The sequence below is a fragment of the Malus sylvestris genome, chromosome 17 (genome assembly GCF_916048215.2).
Source record: "Malus sylvestris chromosome 17, drMalSylv7.2, whole genome shotgun sequence".
NCBI lineage: Eukaryota > Viridiplantae > Streptophyta > Magnoliopsida > Rosales > Rosaceae > Malus > Malus sylvestris.
Window position 1 is genome coordinate 12,612,053 of NC_062276.1, and position 26,958 is coordinate 12,639,010.

Below are 26,958 nucleotides of genomic sequence, written 5' to 3' on the forward strand. Positions count from 1 at the left end.
TCTTATTCAATGGATGGCTGCACCTCCACTCCCATTGCAAACCCGAGAGTTTTGATGTTGTAATTTTAATTCTACATTTAGTTACCGGGGCCATTCAAAAGGAATGAACCTTGGAATTGTCACTTTTAACTTTTCATTTGAACGGATACAAAGCCAAATATCATCTTCTCAATCGTTCATAGGCATAAATTATTATCGTCGTAGTCCATAAAAATTGAATCCTAATTGAATCTCGAATTCAATGTACTAAAACCTACATAGGAACAGTTGAGGCACCAAATCCATTTCCTAGTTAGACAAGAAAGCGCCAACGAAAACCAAATTTATAGGCATGGCAATATCAACGACTATGTCGTCTCTCCTGCTGACGTTTTGATCTTAATTTTTGTTTTTCTAATATTTAATATTTTAATTTGATATTCTGTTTCTGTATATTTATAAAGATTTTTCTTATTCAACAACAAAAAAATAGCTTTTTTTATAACTATAAGGGTAATTAGTAAATTTACAAGCAAACTTTTTCCTTAAACGGTTATATGAAAGGGAATTAAAATCTTAGAAAGTATTAGTGTAATGTTTGGAACATAAAGAATTTTTTATGAAAACTTGATAAATCTCAAAGAATGTCAACGCATAAACCTGGAAAGTTGCTTTAATTTTTTTTAACTGTTTTTATTTTTTCTGTTTGTTTGTATAAAAGAAATCAAAAGTTCTTTTGTCCTCTTTTTCTTCTTGGAATGTTGCCATGTGTACTAATAATTCTACAGGGTGGAGCCTGTCTTCCCAACTGTCCCTTGTTTAGGTAGCAATTGTGGACAGTATGGGTTTGGTTGTCTTTTTAATTCATCAGAAGTTTTGATGACAAGGATGTAGTAGATCGCGGTCTCTCGCACTTATGATACAATATTACGTAAAAAATTAACACATGATATAAAAAAAAGTTTCAATAACAGTGTATTCATATTGTACCAGTCGCTTTCTTAAATTATGTACAAAGCATTAAAACAAGGGAACTTTAACGAAAAATTCTCAGTACTGTTCACTTTAATGAAAAATCACATTTTTACACTAAAAAATCAATCATGATACTATTCACTTTACTATTTATTTTGTCGTCAAAACTTAAAATTTTCAAACTATTTTCATTAGTTTTCCTTTAAAACAAAGGTACTTGGATGCGCAGAGCTTTGCTCTCTCAATTCAAAAAGGAAAACGACATTCATGAGAGCACAAACTTGACATTTCTGCATGTAATGCAGCATGTGATCCTCTGAAACATTGTCATATAAAAATTAATACAAGGCACAAAAGAAAAATGCAAACCTTTGCCGATGTGATTGGTTTACATTAGCATTCACAACAATATGACATATATGGATGTTTATTAGGTGTGTTTTATTGTTGGGAAAATTAGGTTCACATCTTTTTTTTTTGTTATTCCATTGATTAAAATTCTATTCATTTTTAATTTTTGATCAAGGTTCTTTGGTATTAATAACATCATTAATTATTTGAATAATAAAATATTTTTATTTTTAAATATATTCCATTAATGTTAAAAATGTTACAATTAGTATATTTATATTTATGGCTAAATTTTTTTATCATATAATTTTATTTTTAGTTTGTACCTATTTTTAACTTGCAAATATTTTTTAATTTGTACCAATTTTCTTTTCATTCTTAATTTGTACCCATATATTAGTTTCTTTTTGTTCCCATATTTTTTAAAGTTTTATTTGTGTTTGTACCCATGTGTATACCGTCACGTGACATTGTATATTTAATCAATAATAGAAAAATTGCATATGGTATATTTATGTTTTATGCTAAACTTTGTATCATATATTTATATTTTTAGTTTGTACCCACTTTTAATTTGCAACATTTTTTTTTTAAATTTGTAGTATTTTCTTTTTAGTTTTATTTTGTACCCATGCACTAATTTGTTTTAGCGCCTATATTTTTAAAAATTCATTTGTATTCATAAATTTTAATCTTTTATTTGTACCCTAATTTATTTCTAATGTACCCATTCTTCTTTATTAATGTACCACTTTGTTATATGTGAAATGTACCCATTATTTTGTAAAATGTACCAATTTTTTTAACACTATGGATACATTCTTTTGCCATTTATTATTTCTTATTTTTACATATTTTTTATCCATTTATTCAATCAAAATGTTTGAATTTTTTTATTGTAACCGTTTCTAATAGTATTATAATGAGGGATTTTAAATTTATAGGATTATAAATCTCATAAAATATCAAATAATTAATGTCAAAACTATAAAAATATAAATATTAATAGTAATCTAATGAGGTGTACAAAGTCAATGGACTTTGATCAAACTTTGAATAATATTAAGGTTTTAATCAAAGAATGTTAAGGATTAGGGACCGCATCCAAAATATCCCTTTATTGTTTGATGTTTGATAATTGAGACATATGTTGCAATTTATTAAAGGGGGAACGGTAAGTGCATCTCTAGCAATCTCGAATTTTAACTTAAATTTCTTTTTCAGAATTCATTGTGAGAAAAAAAAAATGTGAGTCCATTTATTCTATGAGATAATCTAGTTTTGGTTTGAGATCTAAGTTTTCGAGTTTTTACCAAAGATATCCCTTGTTTTAGAAAAAATTATATGATGGACCGTCTTATAACATGAATCAGGTAAATAATGGCCAAATATGAAACAAATAACTTAATAGTTAAGAATTCAACAGCTAAAAATCTTAGTATTGCGATTCAAACCAATTCATACTAGAAAAAAAATCTTTGGATAGTCCCTTCATATCAAAGAAAAACTTACCTGTTTCGGATTCATAACTCTCATTGTTAGGAAACAAGAGGGGTAGAATTTTTGGTGTAGCTAAGTTTTTCTTGTTTTTACCATGTCCCAATAACTGGATGATGACTTCCACCACTCAACACTATACGACGTGGCAGAAACATCCACCTCCAGATTTTCTCCTCCGTGGAACTTTCCTCAAAGTTATAATATGATTATATATAATCATATTATATAATAATTTTTTGCTTTATGATGCAGCTGTAGGAACAATCGTCTCGTAATTGATTGCAGGTAAATTTGATTAGAAATGTTTCAGAGATTTAAAAAAAAAATAGAATTCTTTCTAAACTCTTTGATACCTTACATTTTGATGATATTCTCATGTCAATACTATACAACATTATATAAAAAAACATGAGACGCATAGCTCAAATTTTTATTGGCGGAGACTACAACTAGTCAATGATGAGCCTAAATTAAAAAATAAAAAAACAAACGATATTATTTACATTAAATTAAAGGGGATAGGCTTAGTCCCATAATGGATTAACAATAATCGAACTTAAACTTTACACTTACAAGTTAAGAGCAATATCACTATACCGTAATACTAAATGACAATGATGAACCTAATTTGTTGGTGGTCGAAGTTAATTTTTCTGATGACGTGCCTATCCACCATAGGAAGATTTCACATAGATCTACACCGTCGATCACAACAACTCCCCTTGTTGTCGGGTTTACAAGGAGATGTCAAATCTCATCAAATTCAGTGGCCCCCCTTGATTTGACCGTACTTGATTAACATGATTAGTAAGTTTATTAATACATAATTACCACTGCTCAACCGTACAAAATTCCAAATCCTACCTGCCTTCCACAAAACCCAACGAACATTCCCATAAACAAAATATAATTTTTTTTAAATGTGTTTCAAGAGTAAATTGTACAAATGGTCCCTCAACTTTAATCAAATTAGAGCAATGATCCTTCAACTAAAAATCCATTACCATTGGTCCCTCAACTTATCAAAATGTGTAGCTATAGTCATTTTCATCAATTTTGTCAAAATTTTGTCAAAATAAGCTATGTTGGAATGACCATTTATATAATTAGGGTCCATCAACTCATCAAAGTGTATAATTATGGTTCTTTTCGTCAACTATGTCAAAAAATTTGTCAAAACGAGTTATATTGTAAGGACCATTGCTACAATTGGATTAAAGTTAAAGGACTATTTCTCCACTTGAATTAAAGTTCAGAGACCAATGGTAATAGATTTTTAGTTGAGGGACCATAGCTGCACGTTTTGATAAGTTGAGGGACCAAAGGTAATGGATTTTTAGTTGAGGGACCATTGCTCCAATTGAGTTAAAGTTAAGAGATCATGGCTACAATTTACTCGTGTTTCAAATTTTAATTTTATCACATCGTACCTTAAAAATTTTAAATTGTATCAATTTATATTTACGGTCTGTTTGAACGTCTAATTTTTCATTTTTAATTAATGATGTGGCATATGTGAATTGACATACAAGAGACACTTGCACATTATGTACCAAAATACGCAATTAGTTATAAGTCTGGAAGACAAAACATCAATTCAGGATATTCTAAAGCTCGATGTTGAGGGGTTTTTTATTTTTTATTTTTTATTTTATTTTTTATTTTTTATCTTTTGCTCATGTAATGAAATGTGATTTACAAGTTAGTGCATTAAGAATTCGAAACTCGACATCAATTTAATGAAAATAAAAAGATGAGACGATCAAAATGACCTAACTGCATAAATTTGTATAATGTAAAAAAAACCTTATGCAATATAAAACAATTAAAACTCTGTGGATCATTTTAAAATCGCTTTTCAAAAAGGCCTGAAAAATATTTAGCCAAAGAAGAAAAAAAAAGGATTGTTGTAAATGCAAAATATCAATTATTGTGATGCATATTTATAAATACCCCATGCTTTACCTTCCCTCCTCACACACACTCATCTCCTTCTCCCTTTTTTTCTGGTCTTTTCTCTTCTTTCTTCTTCAATCTGTCTTAAATCCAGCACAGACAAAGGGCTGCGAATTAAACTTAAGATCCAGTCCAACCCAGAATTGTAAGTCAATAAAGCTTCAATCTTTCCATTTTTTCTGTAATTAAACTAGTTTAATTTCCTTAATCACGGGTCGATAACTGTTAATCAAGGAAAATGTCCCTCAATGTAGACCCAGATCTCCTCTTTATGCATAAAGTAATTCGAATATTGAGCGTGTTTTACTGGGTTAATGGTAGTAAATTCAATGTGGGTTGTTATATGTTTACTTTATGAATGTTGGGTTTTTGGCAGATTCCCATTTTTTTAGTTGGGTACGATCTGGGTCGGTTTTGTGCTGCTTTTTTCATAATCCGAGTTGAATGCACTCCGCATTGTTGGTTGTTTGCGGGAGGGGGGGGGGGAATTGATTTCGAAAAACGAAATGCTTGTTTCTCTTTGAAAATCAAGACAGGAATCCGTTAAAAGAAGCTATTTGTATGGCCGATTTAATTATTCATGAGAGTTTCTTGTTGCCTTCTTAATCCCTGCTGTTTTTTTTCTTTGATAGTAACTCTGCCATTATCTTAATTAGGCGGTTTTAGTTCGTTTGATAGATATTAAATATCTGATCAGATGTAAGAGTTGTCTTCCTTCTGTATTTTTTAAGTGCTCAGCGGAGGGGGATGCTAAATTTCTGCTAGTCCTTTTCGGATAAAGGTTTTGAATAGACGCTCTTACAAGCAAAATAAGTTTACCCTTGTAGTATTTTTGTTTTTCCTGGAAATAATAATGCAGCAAATTTACCTGTATATATTCGGTGGAATGTGCCCTTTTAGTTTTGATTAGAGAATGGATGCCTTTGCACCTAAATTTTTTTTTTCTTTTCGTTGTTATCTCGCTTGAAATGCAGTCTAAGAATGATGAAGGTCTATTAAATTTGTAATTATTAAGTTATAAACTCGTGAAACCTCAGTTGCAAGTTTGTTTTGTCCATGAATTTCCACTTCTTGTTTCCGTGTTAGTGGCAATATATCCCCTGTTTCTCCTGCATTCGTTAGCATGCTTTCTTGTAGTTCAAGTTTTGGGAGTCTGAGTCAAACTTTCAATGCTGGATTATGCAGAACTCTTTTGGATCGACATGGATACTGCGTATAAACCGAAGAACATCCTCCTTACTGGAGCTGCTGGCTTCATTGCTTCCCATGTTTGCAACCGGCTTATCCAGAACTACCCTGGTTACAAGATTGTAGTCCTTGACAAGCTTGATTACTGTTCAAATTTGAAGAACCTTAATCCTTCAAAGTCATCCCCCAACTTTAAGTTTATCAAGGGAGACATAGGCAGTGCCGATCTTGTCAACTTCATCCTTTTGACTGAGAACATTGATACAATAATGCACTTTGCAGCCCAGACCCATGTCGACAACTCTTTTGGTAACAGCTTTGAGTTCACCCAAAACAACATCTACGGTACACATGTTCTTCTAGAAGCATGCAAAGTCACCGGTCAAATCAAAAGATTTATTCATGTAAGCACAGACGAAGTCTACGGGGAGACAGATGAGGATGCTGTGGTGGGAAATCATGAGGCTTCTCAGCTTCTTCCAACAAACCCCTACTCTGCAACCAAAGCTGGAGCAGAGATGCTTGTTATGGCATATGGGCGTTCATATGGATTGCCTGTGATAACGACCAGAGGAAACAATGTTTATGGCCCCAACCAGTTCCCTGAAAAGATGATTCCAAAATTCATTCTCTTGGCTATGCAAGGGAAGCCTCTCCCGATTCATGGCGATGGATCCAATGTCAGAAGTTATCTCTATTGTGAGGATGTAGCAGAGGCATTTGAAGTCATTCTTCATAGGGGTGAGGTAGGCCATGTGTACAACATTGGGACGAAGAAAGAGAGGAGGGTGGTTGATGTGGCCAAGGAAATTTGCCAACTATTTTCTCTGAACCCAGATACTCATGTAAAGTTTGTAGAGAACAGGCCTTTCAATGATCAGAGATATTTCTTGGATGACTCGAAGCTGAAAAGCTTGGGATGGTCAGAAAGGACTTTGTGGGAGGAGGGCTTGAGGAAGACCATGGAATGGTATGTCAAGAACCCCCAATGGTGGGGGGATGTTTCTGGGGCACTGCTCCCGCATCCAAGAATGCTCATGGTTCCTGGAATTGAAAGACAATTTGATGGTTCCGATACTGGCGATTCTGCTTACCCTTTGTCAGCAAGTGATTCTAGTCACAGCAAACTGGTCGTTCCAGCTCCAAGGAACATCCCAACTACTGAGAAGCCATCTCTAAAGTTTTTGATTTATGGTAAAACAGGGTGGATCGGAGGCCTTCTTGGGAAGATTTGTGAGAAGCAAGGGATATCGTATGAGTATGGACAAGGGCGTCTTCAGGAACGGTCACAGCTCATGGCTGATATTCTGCGTGTCAAACCAACCCATGTTTTCAATGCTGCTGGAGTGACAGGCAGACCCAATGTGGATTGGTGTGAATCTCATAAACCAGAAACAATTCGCACCAATGTTGTTGGTACATTAACCTTGGCTGATGTCTGCAGAGATCACGGCCTCCTAGTGGTGAATTATGCCACTGGTTGCATTTTCGAGTATGATGATGCCCATCCACCAAGATCAGGAATTGGGTTCAAGGAGGAAGACACACCCAATTTCGCAGGCTCATTTTATTCCAAAACCAAAGCCATGGTATTTTATCCATCTATCATATCTAATACTGTGATAATATTAGAATAGCTCCCAAGTTCCCAACTGATACCTCTATTTCCCATTTTTGTGTAACAGGTTGAAGAGCTTCTGAAGGAGTATGACAATGTTTGCACTCTTAGAGTTCGGATGCCAATATCATCTGATCTCAGCAATCCACGCAACTTCATCACAAAGATCTCGCGCTACAATAAAGTGGTCGACATTCCAAACAGCATGACCATCTTGGACGAGCTTCTACCCATTTCAGTTGAGATGGCCAAGAGGAACTTGAGGGGCATCTGGAACTTCACAAACCCGGGCGTGGTAAGTCACAATGAGATCCTGGAGATGTACAAGAAGTACATTGACCCCAGTTTCAAGTGGACCAATTTTACAGTGGAAGAACAAGCCAAGGTTATTGTCGCAGCAAGGAGTAACAATGAGATGGATGCATCAAAGCTGAAGAAAGAGTTCCCTGAACTGCTTCCGATTAAGGAATCGCTGATTAAATACGTGTTTGAACCCAACAAGAAAACATTTGCAGGTGGAGCAGCAATTTAAGAGTCTCATGAAGTGGACCTCGATACCGATCCTATACATTTATTTATTTATTTTTCTTGTGGGAAATCGCTAGGGGTTTAGTTATTCTCATGTTGTGATTCCATCAGTGTCTGTGATAGCTTAGGTTAATTTCATAAGTTGGTGCTATTGGTTCTGGTTTGGCTATTGTGATATAAGAAGCTTTGGAATTGCTTCGGAAATATTTGAAGGGTCTACTGTAAGTTGGGGCATCGTAATTTTCAGATATGTAATAAATTAATTATTTTTATTTATACAAGTTCTTTTTAGTCTATTGGTTAATATTTTGTGTGATTTTTAAAACTTTTTAGCCAAAAATAGTATGCAAGATTAGGATAACTCCTCACTTTGACCTCTGAGATTTAAAATTAATAGAAGTAGTCCCTAAGTTTATCTACCATCAATCATTTTGGTCATTCCGTAAAATTTTTTATTAAATAAGGGTCAAATTGACAAAGATATTTTCAATTTAATAAGCAATAGGGCAAAATGATTTGACAAAATTTGAGGGTATTTTAGTCATTTTATTCTTATTTAATTTTTCATAGAATAACCAAAATGATTGATAGTTGACAAACTCAAGGAGCACTTCTATCTATTTCAAATCTCAGGGACCAAAGTAAGGAATTATACTACTCTCAATGACCATTTTAGTTAAAAAGCATTTTATACAAGCATGTCTGTCTCTAACCTATACATTCTCATCCAATGGGGATATACATTGTTCTTAAGGATATAGCGATCTCTTTACTTACACCTTTCATAGTGGGTCGGAAAATTGAGTTTCAGTATGTTGTAAGAATCAAATTCCTATAATGAGCCAAAACTTGAATTTTATAAGAGCAATCCTAATTCTTTAACATATGTGTTATATGAATAAAATTGCTCGATCACACAAGTATATTTGACATTGGAAAATATTGTGATTTATGACTTTCATAACATGTGCTAAGTGCTTAACACACACAGAAGATTACATAATTTTGTGCTTATGAACAAAAATTCGATTAAATTGTTTTTACAAAGATTAATTAAAATTATAGTCAATCAATCCCAATAGCAAATATATAAACGAATAAAAATTCTAAAATATAAAATATTCTAAAGCACCTTAAAATTTTCGTAAACATTGACCTCGTTAATACGGATAATTTTCTTTTTTGTCGATTTTTTAAATAATTTGTTTGATATTTCATATTTGCCACCGGCTTGCGCACCCTTCTAAGGTGCTTTGAACCCAAATCATAAAGATTTCTAGCGATTCCGAGCTACATTTCTACAAAACGATTTTGATACATGTTCCAATCTCCTGTCCCAGCTCAAGGTAACTCTCCAATCCCCAAAACCCTAATTTTCTCCCCCAAATTTGAGTTTCTCAGCTGCTCTACACTTGAATTAGTCTAATATTCTTTCATTTATCTTATTAATGCTAAAGTATGATTCTTGTGAATTGCCGCAATGTTTTTAGGGTTTTGGGTCAATCAGAGTGATCCATTTTTCGTTTTGAATTGTGTATTTGTTTGTGTTATGAATATGATTTGTCCTAATTTGGGAGTTTTAAGTATTAGGGTTTTGATGTTGATGGAAATAATTGGGAAAACAGGTTCCGGGTATCGCTGGTTGTTTGCTGGTGTATGATATTCTTTGTTTGGGTATCTGAGAGGGTTGATTTGGCTGTACATTTTGATGGATAATGAGGAGAATGCTACTGGTGATGGTGATCATGGGGAGGCTTTAGGGTATGCACGTGTTGTGGGTCCCGAAGAAGACATGGAAGAAGATGTCGAGGATGACGAAGAGGATGAGGAAGATGAGGAGGTGGAGGAAGACATTGGGGATGAGGAAGAGAATGTTTTGAGTTTTATAGATGGGATTAATCCTTTAGATTTTGTGGAAGATGATGGTGACCAACTTTATCAGCGACTTCTGGGGACAGATTACAAGGCATTAGCCGAGAGAAAGAGAAAAGCACTTGTGGATAGCAGGCCCGAAGGTTCAGCTAAGAAGGGCAGGCAAGAGGATCTTACTGGAGCAAGCATGGAGGAAATAATGGAGGCCATGAATTATGGTATGCAAAGGTGATCAAGGAAGAGTAAGAAAAGAGGTAGACGAAAAGGATCAACGAAGAAACTTACACCCGAGATTAATAGAATGCTTGGTGAAGCTAATCTTCACTATGCATTTGGCCGGTTTGAAGAGGCCGTACCCATCTTGTCTGAAGTTGTAAAGAAAGCACCAAATTTGCCTGACTCATATCATACGCTTGGAATTATCCATGATAATCTTGGTAATGAATTGGATGCCTTGAATTGCTACAGAATTGCTGCATTTTTAACACCAAGAGATCCAGCTCTTTGGGAACTATTTTTTGACCGGTTCAATAAACAAGGTAACAGTCATGATTCTATTTATTGCCTTTCAAGAGCAATATCAGCAGATCCTGAAAATATGAATCTGAAATTTGATCGTGCTTCACTTTATGTTAAGCTTGGAGATTATCAGAAAGCTGTTGCGTCGTATGAACAGATAGTACAAGCATGTCCTGATAATGTTGAAGCACTCAAGACGGGAGCAATAATGTATGAAAGATGTGGTCAGCAAGAGCGTTCTATACAGATTCTGGAGGATTATCTCATAAATCATCCAACTGAAGCTGATCTTAGTGTCGTTAATCTGCTGGCTTCCATACTTATGGAAAATAATTCACATAAGGAAGCCCTTCAGCATATCGAGCATGCACAACTGGTATTCTGTTCAGAAAAAGAGATGCCTCTGGCAATGACAATTAAAGCAGGAATATGCCATGCTTACCTTGGAAATATGGAAAAGGCAAAAAGTATTTTTAGTGCTCTTGATGAGAAGAGTGCAGATAATGCTGACTTGATTGCTAAAGTTGCAAAGTCATATATGAGTCTTGGGCATCATAGTTCTGTGTTGAAGTATTATTTGATGTTGAAAGGAAATGTTGAATTTAATAACGGCTTTATAATTATGAAAATCGCTCAATGTCATTTGTCCTTGAATGATAGAGTACAGGCGATTTTGTGCTTCTATGAAGCTTTGAAGACACTTGAAGATGATATTGAGGCCCGATTAACATTGGCTTTTATTCTTGTTGAAGAAGCCAGGGAAGATGAAGCCATTTTGTTGCTATCTCCTCCGAAAAATCTAGGTCATATGGACCACCAAACAGATAAATCAGAACCATGGTGGTGCAATGGAAAGGTGAAACTGAAGCTTTGCAACATTTACCGAGCTAAGCGGATGGCCAAGGAATTTGTAGATACAATCTATCATCTCGTACATGAGTCACTAAGCATCGAATCACTTCAGCAAAAGGTGAAAGTGAAAAGAAGGCTCACAAAAACTGTCCTGTTATAAAGAGTCAAGGTCCTGGAGGATCACCAAAAACAGAACCTATTGTGCATATCTAGACCAGTAGCTCCTGCTTCAGATCTGCTGAAAGCTGCAAGAGCGAAGAAGGCAAAAGTAAAGGAAGATAAGAAAGCTGAGGCAATGGCTTTTGGAGTTGACTGGCAAAGTGATGATTCAGATGATGATCCTCTAGAAGAAAAACATAAAGAACCTCCCTTGCCAGATCTTCTCAAGGACAAAGAGCATAACGGCCTCATAATAGACTTATGTAAGTCATTGGCTTCCTTGCAAAGATATTGCGAAGCATTGGAGATAATAAATCTTTTTTTGAAAGTAACTCGCAACACATCTTCTGTTGCGGAGGAACTCCGGTCTCTTGGAGCTCAAATTGCATACAACACTCCTGATCCTGAGCATGGGGTTAGCTGTGTAAAATACATTGTGGACCTGCATCCATATAGAAATGCTGCCTGGAAATGCTATTACAAGGTAATTACCAGATTAGATGACTGGTATGCAAGGCATTACAAGTTTCTACGCAATAAGAGAGACAAACTCAGAAACTGTGCACCTCCCAGTCTCATTTCTGGGCATCATTTTACTAAAAAAAGCCGTCATCAAGATGCTGCGAGGGAATACCTTGAAGCTGATAAATTATTGCCGGAGAATCCCCTGATTAATCTATGTGTTGGTACTGCTTTAATCAACTTATCCCTTGGACATAGACTTCAGAATAGGCACCAGTGTGTTGTACAAGGATTAGCATTCCTCCACAACAATTTGCAGCTTTGTGAATTCAGCCAGGAGGCTTTCTACAACGTAGCCAGGGCTTACCATCAGGTCGGCATTGTGACTCTGGCAGCTTGGCATTATGACAAAGTTCTTGCAATGCAAGTGAAGGATTACCCCATGCCAAAGCTTCCGCATGAAAAGCCAGAGTCTGCTGAAAATCGAAAACTGGGTTACTGTGACCTTCGAAGAGAAGCAGCTTATAATTTGCATCTCATCTACAAAAAGAGTGGAGCGGTTGATCTTGCTCGAACCGTCTTAAGAGATCACTGCACTTTCTGAGTATGCAACTCTACATTAAAACATTAGAATTCAGTTGCTCTTTGTTTTTGGTCTTTAGTATATGAATTAGTAACAGTATATTTCCTTTGCTTGTTGCAGAATTATGTTCCTGATCTCAGATATTGTGACTGATGAGAGGGAGGCTTCCTACTCCCTAGTTGATCTCTCTGGTTCTCAAATACCTATTATTGTTCATAGCAACGTTCTGTGGCCTAATCCTCGGAGAAAAGCGAGGGAAACGCTAAAAATAGAAAGGTTTGTGATCCACTCAGCAATTTGTACATGACATTATTGCAAATCCCATGTTAAATCCCCTACTTCACAGTCCATTTGTCTCCTCCTCAAGTATATGATAATATGATATACATGCACACAAATGTTGCACTTGATCAAAGTATTTTAATAGATTACAACCTGATTCTGTTTTTGCTTTTAAACCTTTTCGACGAAATCGTAGCAATAAAAAATGATGAAGCTTTAGAATTTGCAGTAAATTGTTCCAGAAGTACTTTTTATCTTTGCCAAGTTAAGTTTTTAGTTCATGTAATTTGACATGAAGTTTGAATTGTCGCAATTTGACTCATTTAGTTTACTAATTGTTGCACATTGACCTAATTTTGTCAAAATTTTCTATCTAATTAGGTCGTGAGTGGCACATGCGATATTAAATTGGACCTTTCAGAAGGTGTAAAACACCACATATGTGTCCTTCACATTGGGATATTCTGTTGGCATCGGGGAAAACAGAGGAAAGGGAGGCTTTCACCTGAGTGCATGACCACTCTAAAGTGGTGGTAAGCATAATTACTATTAGATTATTTGAAGTTTCAATATTTATGTAGTGGATAAATTAAATCAAACTCATTCAACCGTAAAGAATAAGACGATGAGGATCACCATCACTTTAGGGTAGTGAGCAAAAACATTTCGGCTTTCATCACTGCACCTCTCCATTTTTTTCCAGCAAAAAAAAAAAAAATCAAAGCTCCGATGATTTGTGATGCTTTTCTTTCTCTCTTTTTGTTTCTCCATGTGATCTTGGATTCAATTAATCGAAAAAGAGAGAGAGGCCGGTGTAAAGTGGAGTTAGTGGGAGCGTAATGTTCAACGACAGTACAATATGGTGGTTCTTATTTTTCTTAAGGGTATGACAAGAGGGAAGAAGAGAAGAAGGAAAAAAAATGAAAGGAGATAATAATCGTTGACGAACGCGAGGGAAAATTTTGCCTAAGTTTTGGTTTGGGTTTGCTGAAAATAATAGAGAGGTGCAATTAAGTGGTGGGCTATGGATATTGGGTGTATAGATAAAAACATCAATCTTTCTTCGCTCAAGTAAAAACACTACTCTTTATTTTCTTTTTTTCTCATTCATTTAAATTCTGTTTGGATGAGAAAATTTAAGATTACTAAGAAATTTTAAAATAATAAAAATTCAAATGACGAAATTTAATTATCTAGAATTTATGAATTTTTTTTGTTTAGTTAACTTAAAATAACAATGATATTTGAATTCTAAATTTGTTATTTTTAAGTTCTCACTTATATTATAGAAATTTGAAAATGACACATATTTATATAGAATTTAATCTTGAAAATTGAACGTCCCAAGTTCTAAGGTTTTTTTTTTCACGTGGAAATTCTAAATTTCTATATTTATGAATCCAAACAAGGAAATTTGTACATGTCAATTTTATAATTTCTACCCTTTATCAAAATTTCAAGTTTATTTCCTTCATCTAAACAAAGTTTTAGGATGAACCGTAGTATAAGAGTAATAAAGTATTTGGTGCAGTGTCGAACTAAATAACGGATTAAATTATTTTTAAAATTCAAAAAAAAAAAGTTTGGTCATTTTTAGTTCTCTCAGGGCGTTTGTTTGCCCTCATTAAGTAGGACTAGACTGGACTGGACTAACTGTTAGTCCAATACTGTGTTTGTTCCATGCTGGGACTAACATTAATGAGACTAAAGGGGACTAGCATGGACAAAACCCTTCACTAAGTGGTTTTAGAGAGACCCCTTAATGAGACTAAAGGGGACTAGCATGGACAAAACCCTTCACTAAGTGGTTTTAGAGAGACCCCCAATAACCATGGGACTAGCTAAGACTATCCTCTCTCGTCCTCGTTATGCTCAACAACCACTCTCGATAGACTCCTCGTCATCTCCGGTCACCTAGATCATAATAAAATATTAATAATTTATATATTAAATAATATAATATTAGAATTTGTTATTATCCAGCTTCTTAGTCCAACACTGCACCAAACGCTTCACTAAGTTAGTCCAGCTTAGTCTAGTCTAAATCAATCCAACTTAATCCTTAAAGCTAGTCCAGTCCGAGATAGTCGAGCGCAACAAACGCCCCCTCAGTCTCTACCCCAATCTCTCTACCTTTCCTCTCATCTTCGCACCAGACTTGGATTCTCTATTTTTCGTCGAATTCTCAGAGGAAATCTTGGTCCCGTCAGACTCCAAGCCATAACACGCGCACTGGCCACCGCAATCTCCTTCTTCACGGCGTACCCATCCCCTGAATCCACCGCAATCTCCTCCTTCACGTCCTCCTCTTCGTTCAGGTTCGTTGGATACGAACTCTAAGTCTCGGGAATTGAGGGCTTCGGCAAATGGAAGAGCCTCCTCTTCGGTCAAATCGAGCGATATGGGCTCCAAGTCTCGAGAATTGAGGGGATTGGGGGATCCGCAGAGAGTGGTGCTCCAACTCTCGGGAATTGGAGGATCTGCAGAGAGAGGAGCTTGCTGAGGAGGACGATGAGAGAGGCTCTGGATTATTCGACGGTTGGGAGGGAGGGGAAGAGAGAGACGAGGTTGTAGGCAAGGAGAAGCGATGAGGAGGAGAAGGCGAGGACGAAAGGTCTTAGCGACTAGCGAGTGAAAGCTAAGCCCATTAGGGTGCGTTTGTTGCGCCGGACTGTCTCGGACTGGACTAGCTGCCGGGACTAAGCTGGACTGGCTTAGACTGGACTAAGCTGGACTAACTTAGTGAAGCGTTTGGTGCAGTCTCGGACTAAGAAGCAGGATAAGAAAAACAGTACTGTTCACCAGATTTGTGTTTGCTTAGACTAGGACTACAAATTTTTGTCATTGTGTAATAGAGTAATGCTACAAATCTCATGATATGGGTTAATTGGAGCATATTTTTGCCATGTATATTATGAATCTTAAAAAAAAATTGACAATTGTTTTGTTTCTATTACCTGCTAATAGAATTGGGTTTAATTTGCAAATGTAGCTTGATTTAAACTCTATCACCCAACAGAAGAAAAATAATAGTGGCCAATACATGCAACTTCAACAAATACAAGTACATAAGATCTCCATAATTTAGAAAATCCTAGTTAACATTAGTTAACATTAGCCAAAATAGATCTCCATAATTTACAAAATGGCTAGTAAACATAAGCCAAAATACTAGTGCAAAGCTAAGTTATAAGTCATAACATAAGACTGTATGATTAATAAAATACATCCATGTTAACGTTAATAAAATACATCCATGTTAACATTAGCCAAAATCCTCATCCGCTTGCGTTGTCTCTTAAAAGTCTTTGGACGAACACTTTCTTGAGTTCCGGTTTGATTGCCCTGAACACTCCCACATTTTTTGGTTTATCCAAAATAAGAGACAATGCATCAATTTGATCCATAGGAGAGAGACCCATTGCTTCAAGTTCATTAGCTATGTCAGTATGATCTGCAGTACCTTGAACTAAAGCTTCAGTTACCATTTGCATCATCTTCCCACTTTCAACATAAAAATCTTTCAGTCCACTGATAATTGCCTCGGTTCCATCACTTGAACTTCCCACAGCTCTTTTCCTCTTTCTTTGGCTATTTTCAGATGGGGTGCTTTGTTGGCTTTGTTGGTTCATTGAAGAAACAAAATTATCACCTCCAATATCACTTTCACCAACATGATCATGACTTTGTTCCTCCACCATTTGAGCAGGGGTTTCGGCTACATTACCCGTAGCCCGATCTTTTCCAAATATATATGCAAATCTATCAAACAGTGGAAAAGGTTTGCTTCTCCATCCATCGGCTTCTTTATTTCTCTAAGATTATATCAACATAGCAAAACTAAAATTTAGCATGCGTAACAAATATAGGAGCAAGAATATAACTAATGCATAAATAAAATAGGATATGAACCTGCACATAAGTTTGCCATGCGTCATCACTGTCAACTTCAACGCACTTTTTGACATCATTCCATGCAAATCCACTTGTGTTTATCATGTCAACGACCATACTATATGTTTTTTTCCATTTCTTCAACTTGGACTCAATATGTGGATTTGCCTTTATATTTGAATGAGGACATAAAACATTGACAGCTTTTGCTATTTCAACCAAAGTACCTTGTTTGAAAGCACCGGTGTCACACCGTTGCTTCCGAGCAACAAAATCCTCAAGAACTCCTAGTAATACTTCTTCCTCAAATGCTTCCCATTTACGCCTTCTTCCTTTTGGCTCTTGAGTAGCATTCAAAATATTTTCGTTATCCATACCTAAACAAAAAATATTTTAATGAAGGAAAATACCATACAAATAATCAATTTGCATAATATCCAATCAACTTGCATAATATCCAATCAACTTGCATAATATCCAATTAATTTGCATACCATCCAATCATTGTGCTAATATCTAACAAATGCATGATAAAAAGGAATACTAAAATAAAATGTTATCATTAAAACATATAGCTAGTTCGGTTGCTGGTTCCTAATTGCTCTCCACTCATTATACATTTCCTCAGCCATATCATTCCTCATTGCAGTCCACTGGTCCGATGATTGAACACTACCAACATATTCACCTTCTTCTGTATTTTGTCCATCTTCTATTATTGGCAAATTCTCCATTGGATCTACTAACATCTCTTGCCTAATAAGATTGTGTAGTAGGCAACAAGCGGTAATTATTCGACCTTGTGTCCTTATCGGATAGAAAGATGGACTCCTTAGTATCGACCACCTTCCTTTTAGCAAGCCAAAACAGCGTTCAATTACATTCCTTGCCTTAGAATGCTTCATGTTAAAATATTCTTCCTTATTAGAAGGTGTTCGTCCCTCCCATTCAGATAAATGATAAGGTATTCCTCTATAGGGTGCAAGGAATCCTTCACCATTTGTATAACCACCATCTACAAGGTAATAACAACCTAATGAAAAAAAAAAACAGACCTTATTAGTGTTTTGTAGTTGACAAACAGAACTAAACCTAACTTAGAAAGTTGAGACTAAGTAATAATCTTACCCGCTGGTACCTTAAAACCATTAGGCCTACTAATTGCATCATGTAGCACTCTAGAGTCTGATGCGGAACCCTCCCACCCCGGAAACACATATATGAACTGCATATCTCCTGAACACACACCTAACACATTAGTTGCGACTCGACCCTTTCTTGTTCGGTATCTTGGTTTGTCAATTTCAGGTACATGCACATCAATGTGTGTTCCATCCAATGCTCCCAAGCAATTCTTAAAAATAAAAAATAAAAAACTTTTTGTTAATTTATACAAAGGGAATGAAGAGTTAAAGCTTAAGGAAAATGAAAAATATTTCTCATCATACCTTAAAACATCGCCACCTAGCATCTGTAGAATCAATAGGCACAGGCTGTGGGACTTTTAGTAGGAAACCTTGTAATCGCAAAATTCCTTGCAATACGCTATTGAAATACCTACTTATAGTCTCTCCCGACCTATAAAATCTACCGCCAACACTACGATTCTTAGTATGATGTGCTAATATTTGTAAAGTCATACACACCTGTTCCTCTACAGACACCAAACCATCAGTTTTTACCCTCCCATCTTGACGAAGTAAGTCGCATAATATGCCAAAAGTCCTTCTATCCATTCTCAATTCGTTAACACATTCAGTATCAGTATTCCCTATTATACCATTCAGATAACACAAACTAATCTCTCGTCTAATAAGTGAACGGTTAGTCAATGTGGGTCGTTCAACATGTCTCTGTTTGCCACGTAGCATCATCACCACAAGAATCGTACAAATACAAATTGTTTCCAAATAAGACATCTCTAACAATAAGATCAATAAAAGCTTCCTTCGATCCATATCTATCCAAACAAAAAAAAAACAAAAAACAAATTAACTAAATCATTAACCCGAGGCAACAAATATACATATGGCGTTGAAAAAAAAAAGTTTTCATTAACCCGAGGCATCATATTCAAAATGTTCTACTCTTATACATCTATAAACATGTGTCTAAGAACACTAGTATGAGGATTGCTATCATTGCTAGGCATTGCATGTGAAAAGGGAAATTAAAGGACACCTGTAATGCAGTAGCCTTAGCCTTAGCCTTCCGTTTATGCTCCTCTTCTCTGCAACCAACAACCACAACAAATTGCAATTCAGCATCAACCCCACACAATACAAAACATTCACATTGTATACACAGTACATACATACACACTGCAAACACAGTACATACATACACACACTACATACACTGCATACACTACACACACTACATACACTACACACATACACTGCATACACTACACACACACCCTGCAAGTACACACACAGTGCATACATACATACACACACTGCATACACCCTGCATACACCCTGCATACATACACACTGCATACACAGTACACAAACACACACACACACTACATACACTACACTTACACACACACTGCATACACTACACACACACCCTGCATACACACTGCACACACACACACTCACACTCACACACTGCACACACACACACACACACTGCATACATACTGCATACACACACACACACTGCATATATACACACACACTGCATACATACACACACACTCACACTTACACACACTGCATACATACTGCATACATACACATACACTGCATACATACTACATACATACACACACACACACTGCATACATACACACACACTCACACTTACACACACACTGCACACACACACACACTCACACTCACACACTGCATATACACACACACACACACTGCGCACACACACACACACTGCACACACTGCATAGACACACACACACTGCACACACTGCATAGACACACACACACTGCATACACACTCACACACAAACTGCACACACACACACAAACTGCATACACACTCACACACACACTGCACACACACACACACTGCATACACACACACACACTCACACTCACACACTAAACACAGTCACACACACACACACTGGACACACACATACACACACTGCATATATACACACACACACAAACTGCACACACACACTGCATACACACACAAATTGCACACACACACAAACTGCACACACACACACTGCACACACACACAAACTGCACACACACACACACTACATACACACACACACACTGCACACACACTCACACTCACACACACTCACACTCACACACTGAACACAGTGACACACACACACACGGGGACAGAGTGCAACAAACTCTTACCCTCACACACACACTCTGTTTTTATACTCACACACACACACTGCATACATACTTGCATACACACACACTGCACACACACACACACACTGCACACACACACACACGCACACACACACACACACACTGCATACATACTGCATACATACACACACACACACACTGCGCACACACACACACTGCACACACTGCATAGACACACACACACTGCACACACTGCATACACACTCACACACACACTGCACACACACACACAAACTGCATACACACTCACACACACACTGCACACACACACACACACACACTGCATACACACACACACTGCACACACACTCACACTCACACACACTCACACTCACACTTACACTCACACTCACACACAAACACACACACACACTGCACACTCACACTCACACTCACACTCACACTCACACTTACACACACACTGCATACATACTGCATACATACACACACACACTGCATACATACTACATACATACACACACACACACAAACTGCACACACACACTGCATACACACTGAACACAGTCACACACACACACACACTGGACACACACATACACACACACAAACTGCACACACACACTGCATACACACACAAATTGCACACACACACAAACTGCACACACACACACTGCATACACACACAAACTGCACACACACACAAACTGCACACACACACACACTACATACACACACACTGCACACACACTCACACTCACACACACTCACACTCACACACTGCATACACACTCACACACACACTGCACACACACACACACAAACTGCATACACACACACACACACACTGCACACACACACACACACTGCATACACACACACACTGCACACACACTCACACTCACACACACTCACACTCACACTTACACTCACACTCACACACAAACACACACACACACACAAACACTTACACTCACACTCACACTCACACACACATTTTACACACACAACTCACACACACATTTTACACACACAACTCACACACATACACACAAAAACAGATTACACACACACACACGGACATATTACACACACATTTTACACACACAACTCACACACACACTGCAAATAACACAGGTTACACACACACACACGGATAGATTACACACACATTTTACACACACAACTCACACACACACAGATATTACACAGGTTACACAGATTACATACACACACACACACACACAAACACACTCACACACACACAAACACACAGACAAATTTTTTTTCAATACACACAAACACACACACAGAGAGCACACACCTGAGACTAATCTCAATTTCATCTTATGAAAACCCCAAATTCTAATCTCAATTTCACCTAAATAACAAAACCCTAATTTGTTCAATTGCAAATCCACTTGTATATTATGAATTTCTCAAACCCAAAACAACAAAATCAAATAAACCTCAGTTAATATCACAAACAAATCCACACAAATCGACGAAAAAAAATCCAAGATTCGAAGCTTACCGACTAGAGGCAGATGACAGCGACCAGATGCAAGGACGACGATGAGCGTGAGGACGATGTGGGAGCACGGCAAGGACGACGACGAGGGCAGACGCAGAGATGAGGACGATGTGGGATGTGAGATGTGGGAAGACGCGGTTTCTCTGGCTTACGAGTCCGCCCGAATTTGGGATCCCTCGTGAAGAACGGCTAAGCCCCCCCTTAGTCCTAGCGAATCCCACCTAAGCTCATTAAAGCTAATCCCGGTACCCACCAAACACTGGACTATAGTCTAGTCCAGTCCAGTCCCAGCGAATCCTGTCAAACAAACGTGCCCTTAAAGCTAATCCGCGTACGTAACGAACACGGCACTTCATTAATTCTTAATCCCGTTCAGTGAAGTGAAACTCAAGGACGCCAAACAAACGTGCCTTTAAGGACAAATTTGAAAATTTAGTGGAAAAAATGGAACTATTATTAGAATTTCAAAAATTTCATTATACATTTTTTATAAGTGTATTTTTCTTTCTAATTATAAAAAATTTAGAATGTTAAATGAGATATTTAGAGTGTTAACAACAATTAAAAAAAAATTTTGTTTAATTAGGTGTAGAGATAAATAAATGGGTCTAATAAAGTAATTCTTTTAATTTTTATACCATTGAGACTGAGATAATGTATCGACTGCCAAAAATGTCTCTGAACTTTATGAAAGAGCACTGAAAGAGATTAATTTTTTTTTTGTTAGAGCATACATTGAAAGAGATTTTAGAGAAAATAATTTTGAATTTCAAAAGAATTTAAGATGATATTTCTTTTTACTTGTAAGTGAAATGTTTTATATTCGAATTTTATGAATAGCGAAGTCAATACCAAATTAGATTGCTTAGTGTGTGGGTTAACCGAACTTTTCTTCCTTTTAATGTAAAATATAACGCTGTACTAAAAAAAAAGTGATTTTCCTTGATCAATTTACATTGATTTAATAAATATTTTCTTTAAAAAATACTTTTATTTAATGTTAGATTAACTAAATTTGGAGACAAAATTTGAGAAATTAAATGACATGAAAGTTAATAATTGATTTATTACTTAAGTATTAATAAACATACTCAATCCTATCAATTCATTTAATTTATAAATTTTATTTCTAAATTTAATTTTCTTAGCATATTCTATTTAAAAACACTTTCCAACAATCTTTCTTGGTACGAATACTTTTGACCTTTTCATCTTTGTCTATTTTGTACCTGATGGGACATTGCCAAGTCATAAGCAAATTAGATTGCTGCCGCGTGTATGATGTGTATCTGTGGATGTGACTTGAGGATCAAAAGGGACCCAAATTGCATGTTACCAGGCAAAAGGGACCCAAATTGCATGTTACCAGGCTCAAGTTTGGGTAAAGGAAGGGGACACGAACTTTGTGGGCCCATAATTGTGAGAGTCCACCATAATCCATCTTTGCGGAATCTCTTTATTCGGCTCCTTGAATTTAGCAAAAACATTGAGCTTAGGCCAACTCCAACCTATGGCTTAAAATCTATAATTCCCTTTCTATTTCTTCCAATTCATTCCAACCCCAGTTTTAATTTGGACCTAAAACCTAAAAAAACAAAAAAAAACAAAAAAAAAAAATCATATTTTGGCCAGGATTTAGGCCAAGATTAGTGGTGGAGCCTCCATCCACATAGGTGTGTCTCCCACTTGTCAGCCAATAAAATTGAGCCCAACGGCTCTTTTGGTTGATCAACGACTCACATTCAAATGAGTTGTTGGTTATCTAACGGTCCATATTTAATTTAGTTAATATTTTTGTTTTATATTTATAAATTTATTGAATTCAACGATTGAAATCGAATATGATCAAATCTAACTGTAAAAAAAAAAAAAAAAAAAAAAATCTCAACAGTTAAAATAATTATAAAAAATTTATTTAACTCAAAATTCACTCAAAAACTCTATAAATACCTATATATTTGTTAAAACATCCACACAAAACTCACTTTTCTCCTACAATTCTTCCAATTTTTCTTTCTACCATCTTCCAAAACCATGTGTTTGCTCATGTGTCTTGTGTTTATACATCTCTATCAAGTGTTTCATATTCTTCTATAGTATTTCATGAGTTTCATATGTCGGTTTAGTGATTTTTTAATGTTTATCGAAATTTAAATATTTTTAGGTTAAAATGTTTATAAAATTAATTTAAGATAGTCTACACAATTTTTTTTAAAGTTAATTTAAAAAAAAATAGCCTAAATTCATTCGTTAATAATTTGGGGCTAAAATTTTAGGCCAAAAAGTTGGAGCAGAAAAACTGTTTCTGGATTAAAAGTTAAATTTTTGGACCAAAAATTTTAAGTTTTAGATAAAGGGTTGAAGATGGTCTTATAGGCATGTACCTTCAAACCCAAATTGAGGAAAATAATTTAAATAGAAGCTGTTCATCAACGCTGTGGTGCCCTGATTTAATAAATAATACTATCTTTAATGATTTTTTCACTTTTTTTCTGCTAAAGTTTGAGGTATCCTACATCCAGAGGGCGAAACTTTGAGAGATCGACTTCCTGCTATCATTGGGCCGAATGACATTGTGCTCAGAGAAGTTTTCCAAACACTGGAGTTCCTGATCGGTTGAACTTCTTAATGCTCATTCTTAGATGTATAGCAGGTGATAGATATCGAAGAAACTGATGATCTGATAAAGCAACAACTCAAAATAGCCGTTGAGATTAACCTAACTTCTCCGCTTGATCATTTTACAAATCCTCAGAATCAAACGAGCTTTACCCTTTTATTTCACACGAGATCTAAAAAAAATATATTTGAATTTGTTATATTTATTTCTTAAATGATATGCACAATTAGGTCAACTGTTTATACATAGGCTAGGGTAATTCTTAGTGGGGCTCGAAAAGGCTAAAGACACTTCAATCCACCCCTGGCCACATTCAAATAATACAGACCCTCTCAAATCTTTCAACCAAAAAATCACTTATATTTTGCCTTTTTTTCTACATAAAATTAGAACACCATATCATTAAAAAATTCGTTCCATATATAAATTACACCTTCCTCAATAACTTAAACTCAGCCTAAATTGTAGGTCCTCATTTCACGTGCTTGTTAAGCTTATGGTTCCTCACATAACTGGAGCGCGTATCGGTTTAATTCTCAACCAATGTGTTGTGTTCAATGAATAAAAAAGGAGTGTTGTGAGGTGTCAACCTCTAAGCAAAAGAAATTTGTGACATGATAGTCGACTACTATATGTCAAGGTCACGATCGACGAGAAAACTACATATCATACTTTTGTGTCATTGGTTTGAATCTTCTGTATTACTCCCGAAAAAATTGGAGATTTTTCATTATGCTATCGGAATATGACAATGTAACAAACTTATGCGAGCAAATAGTTCTTAACCACTCAAACTATAAATGTTTTTGAAATTAAGACTGAGCGGTTACAATCAAATTATAAATGTTTTTGAAATTGAGACTAAGCGGTTACAATCAAAGTTGTCTTTATTGATGTATTATTTCATGCCATAAAATGTAGGGAATCTTAACAAAACATTCATGCTACTATTCACTTTTAACGTTAAGGATATTTTTACCTTCAAAAGTCACTCTTTATACTATTCACTTACATCTTTCTTTTGTCCTTTTGATTAAAACTAAAGTTTTTTAAGGACTTTTCGTTAGTTTTCTTTAAAATGTATTACTTTCTTTGGGGAAATAAATCTCCAAATGTATATATTTTGGACTTCTAGTTGCTCAAAACAAACTTGGTGAAGGTATTGATAAACACACATTTTTTTCATCTTCCTTCAGAACTTTGTTTAATTTTGTCTATTATATCGTTTGATTTATTTAATCGAATGACCATAATTAAATAAAGATGTGTGCGAAGTTTAAAATGGTGTGAAAATCAACTCCCTTAAGAAAATATCTCGTTTTCACGGTGGATAACAAATTCAGTCATTGTCACCCTCTAATTTTCTTTTACATTATAATGATAATATATACACTTCAAAGTTTGTTGTATGCTTCAAAATTAAATAAATAAACAATAAAAATGTGTAAGGAATTCAACTTGTTTTGGTGGTTTTGCTTTCTAGGGGAAAGATGAAAGCGTTAATTGCTCAATTTGTCGTACTTTTTTATTACCCCTTTTAAAAATGTAGCTTTGGTCATGAAAACTTCCCAAATGCGAGAAAAAAAAATGATTTGCTTCTTTTGACCTAAATCATGAGAGAGGATTCGCAATCTAGCAAGCCTTAAAGTGTGGATTTAAATTACCTTTCCTTTGATTTTATATTGTAATTCAATGGTGCTTGTCTGGTTGAAAAGAGAGAGTTGTCAAAAACATCAAATCTTCGAAAACATTATTCAAATATTTCGAGATTGTTTTTCTTTTGAAAAAAGATTTTTACTTGTTATGTATAAATTTAGTAATGAAACGTGTTATGCAAGTTTATTTAGGTAGCATTTTTTATTTTTTATTTGTATGGGTAGCGCTATTTAGTAAGTAGCGAATTGTTGGATGGACATATAGCATCTTCGCGAATTGTTGGATGGACATATAGCATCTTCTTTTTCAACATCATGCGTTTTGAATTCAAAATTTACTCCCTCTCCTTAGTTCTTAGAGTAGTAATGTCACTTATAATTTATAGTAATAATGTTATTTGTATCATATTTACTAATTACTTTGTTAATTGTTATTTTTAAAGTAGTGAAAATCTACCGCTTATATACGTGTGATCTGTATTAAACAGGTTATCAGTAAATATTATCAAATATATACCAACAGTACTCTAACTGTATATATTTTCCTAGGAAATATTTGTTTATAGCTAGATAGTACATTTTATAATTTTTTTTCTCTCATTTTGTTTGTGCTAATTAAAAATATGCATAACACCAAAAACCACATGTAAGGAACAATATACGCCTGGCCTTAAGAAGTAATCGTTTTGGTACTGGTGCATGGGAACTAATTTATTGGACCGACTAAGATCTTGCCCACAAAATCCAAAGTAATGCATGTGCATGCAGACATGGATACAACAATAAGGTCACTCCAAAATTAGTCCAAATAATTAACCACACCAAGATTTATACTTAATCAAGTACTCTATACATTACATATAGTTTATCTATTAAACATATAACTTTTCTATTTAATTAGAAAAACCTTTTTATTCCATTTTTCAGTCAAGTATAAAACTTTCAAGTAGCCTCCTCATACGTGAAGTTGCTAGCATTTCGATATACATACGAACTATATTATACGTATTATCAAATCGACCCATCAATCAGTGGCGGATTGATCCTTGAGTGGGTTGGGCTATATCTCAACCGATATTTTGGAGAAAAATGTAATAATAAGGTATAG

General features: G+C 35.6%; 4 protein-coding genes across 7 annotated transcripts; 3 read left to right on the forward strand and 1 right to left on the reverse strand.

Moving 5' to 3' along the window:
• The first annotated feature begins 4,745 nt into the window (after positions 1–4,745).
• On the forward strand, positions 4,746–8,391 carry LOC126611207 (trifunctional UDP-glucose 4,6-dehydratase/UDP-4-keto-6-deoxy-D-glucose 3,5-epimerase/UDP-4-keto-L-rhamnose-reductase RHM1-like). Its single transcript, XM_050279399.1, has 3 exons — positions 4,746–4,906; positions 5,947–7,538; positions 7,635–8,391. Exons 2-3 carry the CDS (start codon positions 5,964–5,966, stop codon positions 8,097–8,099), a joined length of 2,040 nt encoding a protein of 679 aa, XP_050135356.1. The 5' UTR covers positions 4,746–4,906; positions 5,947–5,963; the 3' UTR covers positions 8,100–8,391.
• An 894-nt stretch (positions 8,392–9,285) lies between these two features.
• LOC126611208 (uncharacterized) lies at positions 9,286–13,465 on the forward strand. Of its 3 annotated transcripts, none has more exons than XM_050279401.1 (4): positions 9,286–9,441; positions 9,686–12,563; positions 12,663–12,818; positions 13,206–13,465. In XM_050279401.1, the coding sequence occupies exon 2, from the start codon at positions 10,269–10,271 to the stop codon at positions 11,496–11,498; it is 1,230 nt and encodes a 409-aa protein (XP_050135358.1). In that variant the 5' UTR covers positions 9,286–9,441; positions 9,686–10,268; the 3' UTR covers positions 11,499–12,563; positions 12,663–12,818; positions 13,206–13,465. The 3 variants fall into 3 exon arrangements, with proteins under 3 accessions (XP_050135358.1, XP_050135357.1, XP_050135359.1); XM_050279400.1 differs by having other exon boundaries at positions 9,721–12,563; XM_050279402.1 differs by lacking the exon at positions 9,286–9,441 and having other exon boundaries at positions 9,451–12,563.
• Positions 11,634–12,563, forward strand: LOC126611805 (uncharacterized). Its single transcript, XM_050280157.1, has one exon. The coding sequence runs from the start codon at positions 11,634–11,636 to the stop codon at positions 12,561–12,563; it is 930 nt and encodes a 309-aa protein (XP_050136114.1).
• Positions 13,466–15,907: 2,442 nt separating the features above from the next.
• LOC126611209 (protein ANTAGONIST OF LIKE HETEROCHROMATIN PROTEIN 1-like) lies at positions 15,908–21,889 on the reverse strand. Of its 2 annotated transcripts, XM_050279403.1 has the most exons (5): positions 21,576–21,889; positions 18,900–18,948; positions 18,167–18,678; positions 17,847–18,072; positions 17,144–17,751 (listed from the first exon to the last, which is right to left on the reverse strand). In XM_050279403.1, exons 3-5 carry the CDS (start codon positions 18,674–18,676, stop codon positions 17,294–17,296), a joined length of 1,194 nt encoding a protein of 397 aa, XP_050135360.1. In that variant the 5' UTR covers positions 18,677–18,678; positions 18,900–18,948; positions 21,576–21,889; the 3' UTR covers positions 17,144–17,293. The 2 variants fall into 2 exon arrangements, with proteins under 2 accessions (XP_050135361.1, XP_050135360.1); XM_050279404.1 differs by lacking the exons at positions 17,144–17,751; positions 17,847–18,072; positions 18,167–18,678 and adding exons at positions 15,908–16,639; positions 16,737–17,095.
• Positions 21,890–26,958: the final 5,069 nt, after the last annotated feature.